The sequence below is a fragment of the Plectropomus leopardus genome, unplaced genomic scaffold, assembly GCF_008729295.1.
Source record: "Plectropomus leopardus isolate mb unplaced genomic scaffold, YSFRI_Pleo_2.0 unplaced_scaffold3532, whole genome shotgun sequence".
In the NCBI taxonomy this organism is placed as follows: domain Eukaryota; kingdom Metazoa; phylum Chordata; class Actinopteri; order Perciformes; family Serranidae; genus Plectropomus; species Plectropomus leopardus.
In genome coordinates, this window is record NW_024638600.1 from 3855 (window position 1) to 10000 (window position 6146).

Sequence of the window (6146 nt, forward strand, 5' to 3'; positions counted from 1 at the left end):
ATATATATAATACATGCTGAAACAAAAGCAGACATATTTATAAGCATAAATAAATAAACAAAATAAATATGGAAATAAATAAATGCATAAATAAAAATCATGAAGGGAAATGAATATGGAAAATAATAAAAGACCCCCTAAATGAATAAAATGTGTTAATTAAACATGTATGAATAAACAACTTATTTATTTTTTGGACTTTTGCACATTTATGTATTTCTGTATTTCTATGTCTGTCTGTAAACTCTGTATTTATTTATTCTTTGATTTATTTCATTTATTCATAATTGAATTAATTAATTTGTACCTTTGCCATTTTTTGGTCCTCCTTATATTTCAAAACATATTTTTTTGTTTTGTGTCAAGTTACAGAAATTTTAATTTAAACAATTTATTTAGATTTTAAAAATTTCTACTCTTACAGCAAAATCAAATTTAATTTGCATAAAGAGTACTTTTACTTCTGCTCCCCGAAGTGTTTGAATGAATATTGAATCCAGTGTTGATTAGTGATTATTGATTATTGATTAGTGATTATTTAATTATTATTGTTTATTGATTATTGATGTTTGTTGTGCTCGCTGCTTAATGTGGTTAGAGTTTAACCGTTCGTGTTCTTGTTCGTTTTGGGTCTCAGTTTTTTTAAAGTGTCTAAAATTGATCTGAAGTTGCAGAGCTGGTATGGACAGTGAGGACACGTGGAGGACGAGGACGTGCGCATTCATTCATTCATTCATTCATTCATTCATTCATTCATTCATTCATTCATTTAAAGAGCTCAAATAAAGAAAACCTGCCTCTCTGATGGCGTGCTGAATGCTGCTCAGACCGGTCCTCGGAATATTCATGAGACGCCGTCCAACAGATGGACGAGCTGAAGAGACGACGGGAGCCGTTTGTTTGTTTGACCCTCAAAGCTCCCTTACTCGCCTGAAATTATTAAAAAAAACATTATTAAAATCATAATCATAAAATCTTAATCATTAAAATCATAATCATTAAAATCATAATCATTAAAATCATAATCATTAACATCTTAATCATTAAAATCATAATCATTAAAATCATAATCATTAACATCTTAATCATTAAAATCATAATCATTAAAATCATAATCATTAACATCTTAATCATTAAAATCATAATCATTAAAATCATAATCATTAACTGCTCTGATTTCACTGATTTGATTGTTTTAAGGACCAAACGCTGATTTAAAGATTCAGATAATAAATTATGATCAAAACAGTTTTGTTTACGTTTGATTCCAATCTGAAGATGCTTCAGTTATTCTGGTGTCGTGTGTGTGTGTGTGTGTGTGTGTGTGTGTGTGTGTGTGTGTGTGTGTGTGTGTGTGAGTGTGAGTGTGTTTTGGCTCATCTGCTCGAGTGGTTTGAATACGAGCGCAGCTGCAACCGTCAGCTCACTTTTTTTTCCATTAACTAACACACACACACACACACACACACACACACACACACACACACAAACACACACACACACATCTACACACACACACACACACACACACACACACACACACACACACACGCGCGCGCGCAAACATCCACACACAAACATCCACACACACACACACAATATCAGCTGACTGATTGTTAAATTACCCTTTACAACATGAGCGAGTTGAGGGATTTGCAGTAAAGCTAATTATTATTATTTGTTGTTTTTTGCAAATACAAAAAATTTCTAAGAAAAACTAAATCACCAAAATCTTTTTTGTTAAATTACATATAAACACAATTTTTTCAACAACAAAAAAATCATCACCAAAGAAAAAGGCTAAAGTCTCTAAAAGACTCTAAATGTTTAAAGAAAAAACAGCTGATTTGTTTTTCAGGGTCAGCGTCACTTTATTCTGAAATCCATTTGATTTTATTGTTTTAAGCCAACGTGACATTTACGCTCTGTCAAATAAAACCGATTATGTGGTCTTTTAAGGTTGGTGCTTCGGGGTAAAGACCACATAATCGGTTTTATTTGACAGAGCGTAAATGTCACGTTGGCTTAAAACAATAAAATCAAATGGATTTCAGAATAAAGTGACGCTGACCCTGAAAAACAAATCAGCTGTTTTTTCTTTAAACATTTAGAGTCTTTTAGAGACTTTAGCCTTTTTCTTTGGTGATGATTTTTTTGTTGTTGAAAAAATTGTGTTTATATGTAATTTAACAAAAAAGATTTTGGTGATTTAGTTTTTCTTAGAAATTTTTTGTGTTTGCAAAAAACAACAAATAATAATAATTAGCTTTACTGCAAATCCCTCAACTCGCTCATGTTGTAAAGGGTTAATTTAACAATCAGTCAGCTGATATTGTGTGTGTGTGTGGATGTTTGTGTGTGGATGTTTGCGCGCGTGTGTGTGTGTGTGTGTGTGTGTGATGTGTGTGTGTGTGTGTGTGTGAGTGTGTGTGTGTAGATGTTTGTGTGTGTGTGTGTGTGTGTGTGTGTGTGTGTGTGTGTGTGTGTTAGTTAATGGAAAAAAAAAAGTGAGCTGACGGTTGCAGCTGCGCTCGTATTCAAACCACTCGAGCAGATGAGCCAAAACACACACTCACACTCACACACACACACACACACACACACACACACACACACACACACACACACACACACGACACCAGAATAACTGAAGCATCTTCAGATTGGAATCAAACGTAAACAAAACTGTTTTGATCATAATTTATTATCTGAATCTTTAAATCAGCGTTTGGTCCTTAAAACAATCAAATCAGTGAAATCAGAGCAGTTAATGATTATGATTTTAATGATTATGATTTTAATGATTAAGATGTTAATGATTATGATTTTAATGATTATGATTTTAATGATTAAGATGTTAATGATTATGATTTTAATGATTATGATTTTAATGATTAAGATGTTAATGATTATGATTTTAATGATTATGATTTTAATGATTATGATTTTAATGATTATGATTTTAATGATTATGATTTTAATAATGTTTTTTTTTAATAATTTCAGGCGAGTAAGGGAGCTTTGAGGGTCAAACAAACAAACGGCTCCCGTCGTCTCTTCAGCTCGTCCATCTGTTGGACGGCGTCTCATGAATATTCCGAGGACCGGTCTGAGCAGCATTCAGCACGCCATCAGAGAGGCAGGTTTTCTTTATTTGAGCTCTTTAAATGAATGAATGAATGAATGAATGAATGAATGAATGAATGAATGAATGAATGCGCACGTCCTCGTCCTCCACGTGTCCTCACTGTCCATACCAGCTCTGCAACTTCAGATCAATTTTAGACACTTTAAAAAAACTGAGACCCAAAACGAACAAGAACACGAACGGTTAAACTCTAACCACATTAAGCAGCGAGCACAACAAACATCAATAATCAATAAACAATAATTAATAATCACTAATCAATAATCAATAATCACTAATCAACACTGGATTTCAATATTCATTCAAACACTTCGGGGAGCAGAAGTAAAAGTACTCTTTATGCAAATTAAATTTGATTTTGCTGTAAGAGTAGAAATATTTTAAAATCTAAATAAATTGTTTAAATTAAAATTTCTGTAACTTGACACAAAACAAAAAAATATGTTTTGAAATATAAGGAGGACCAAAAAATGGCAAAGGTACAAATTAATTAATTCAATTATGAATAAATGAAATAAATCAAAGAATAAATAAATACAGAGTTTACAGACAGACATAGAAATACAGAAATACATAAATGTGCAAAAGTCCAAAAAATAAATTAAAGTTGTTTATTCATACATGTTTAATTAACACATTTTATTCATTTAGGGGGTCTTTTATTATTTTCCATATTCATTTCCTTCATGATTTTTATTTATGCATTTATTTATTTCCATATTTATTTTGTTTATTTATTTATGCTTATAAATATGTCTGCTTTTGTTTCAGCATGTATTATATATATTTATTTATATTATTGCATTTAATTATTATTATTGTGTATTATTTATTTAATAATAAATTTTCACTGATGTAATTGTTCCTATAGTAGTTTATATATTTATTTATGTATTCATTTAAAAATGTATTCATGCATTTATTTATATGTTATTTCTGCATTAATTATTTTATTATTCATTTTTGTATGGACTATTTATTCTTGATTATTGATGATTGATGTATTTATCATCATTGATTCATTTAAGTTATCTGTAAGTTATTTTTCTGGACATTTCTGTACATGAAATATTGGAAATATTTTGTGGGTTTATGACAAAAATAATATTAAATATAGTTTAAATAACAGATCAGTCTAAACAAAGCCCTGTTTTTGATGTGCAGTGATAATAACATATTTTATTTTATTTTATTTTATTAATTATTATTATTATTTTGTTCTTTATTTTTAACCCTGCAGGCTGTGGACAAACACTGAAGAGGACTGAGGAGGATTTTCGGGGATCAGTCTGGGTCCAGGAGGGCGTCGTCGCCCAGAAACCCGGGGTACGGACGAGTGCAGCTCCGCTCTCTCTCCGCCTCCGTCTCCGTGGTGACCAGTTTGGTTGTCTTGACGTCGGGGCCGGCGTCCTTGGAGACCAGAGATGTCTTCTTCCCCTCCAACCAGTGAGTCACCATGTCCCCTTTCCCCTGAAAGACACAGAGTCCAGACTGTTACTGGGACGCTCCCAGTGCTCCCTCTTACTCCCAGTGCTCCCAGTGTTCTCAGTGTTCCCAGTGTTCCAGTGTTCTCAGTGTTCCCAGTGCCCCCAGTGCTCCCAGTGTTCCCAGTGTTCCCAGTGCTCCCCTTACTCCCAGTGCTCCCAGTGTTCTCAGTGCTCCCAGTGTTCCCAGTGCTCCCAGTGTTCCCAGTGTTTCCCAGTGCTCCCTGCTTACTCCCAGTGTTCCCAGTGCTCCCAGTGCTCCCAGTGCTCCCAGTGTTCCCAGTGCCCCCAGTGTTCCCAGTGCTCCCAGTGTTCTCAGTGTTCCCACTGCCCCCAGTGCTCCCAGTGTTCCCAGTGCTCCCACTGCCCCAGTGCTCCCAGTGTTCCCAGTGCTCCCAGTGTTCTCAGTGCTCCCAGTGCTCCCAGTGTTCCCAGTGTTCCCAGTGTTCCCAGTGCTCCCAGTGTTCTCCCAGTGCTCCCAGTGCTCCCAGTGTTCCCAGTGCTCCCATGTTCTCAGTGCTCCCAGTGTTCCCAGTGCTCCCAGTGTTCTCAGTGTTCCCACTGCCCCCAGTGCTCCCAGTGTTCTCAGTGCTCCCAGTGCTCCCAGTGCTCCCAGTGTTCCCAGTGCTCCCAATGTTCTCAGTGCTCCCAGTGCTCCCAGTGCTCCCAGTGTTCTCAGTGTTCCCAGTGTTCCCAGTGCTCCCAGTGTTCTCAGTGCTCCCAGTGCTCCCAGTGCTCCCAGTGTTCTCAGTGTTCCCAGTGCTCCCAGTGTTCTCAGTTCCCACTGCCCCCAGTGCTCCCAGTGTTCCCAGTGCTCCCAGTGTTCTCAGTGTTCCCACTGCCCCCAGTGCTCCCAGTGTTCCCAGTGCTCCCAGTGTTCTCAGTGTGCCCAGTGCTCCCAGTGTTCTCAGTGTTCCCAGTGTTCCCAGTGCTCCCAGTGTTCTCAGTGTTCCAGTGTTCCCAGTGCTCCCAGTGTTCTCAGTGTTCCCACTGCCCCCAGTGCTCCCAGTGTTCCCAGTGCTCCCAGTGCTCCCCGTGGTTCAGGGAGACTGACCTTGACCTGCAGCGTCCCTCTGCACTCGAGCACGTAGCCGCCAATCTCCTCCAGCAGGTAGAGGGCGCTGGAGCTGCACTGGATCTTCAGGGCTGAGAGGAAACTTTACTCGGGTTAAAATAAAAACTCACAGAGTAGAAAAACTCCATAACAAGTAAAAGAACTGCAGACAAAACTTTTCTCTGTAAAGATTAAAAAGTATAAAAAAATAATAGTATACATTATGAAGAAAAGCTCGTTCAGAATCATCTTTGTGTCATTTTGTTAAAATCAGATCAAAGTTTTTCTTTATATTTTAAATTCTGTTCGAATTTCAAGTATTTTTGTATTTTGATATTTATTTTTTTATAAATACTAAATGAACTCTGATATTTAAGTTGTAAATTTACAAAAAGAAACTACATATACTACAAGATTAAAATCATACATTTATGAGAAACAAAATTTGAATATACTTCAA

General features: G+C 36.4%; 1 protein-coding gene across 1 annotated transcript in view; it reads right to left on the bottom strand.

Annotated features, from left to right (window-relative positions):
• Nucleotides 1–4432: 4432 nt before the first annotated feature.
• Nucleotides 4433–6146, bottom strand: part of LOC121938835 (atrial natriuretic peptide receptor 1-like) — a gene marked incomplete at its 5' end in the record, with an annotated part of 3812 nt that continues 2098 nt past the window's right edge. Inside the window, 2 exons of the mRNA XM_042481991.1 lie at nt 4433–4618; nt 5687–5778. Of these exons, the coding sequence (XP_042337925.1) occupies nt 4433–4618; nt 5687–5778 (278 nt within the window). The remainder of the gene's footprint in view (nt 4619–5686; nt 5779–6146) is intronic.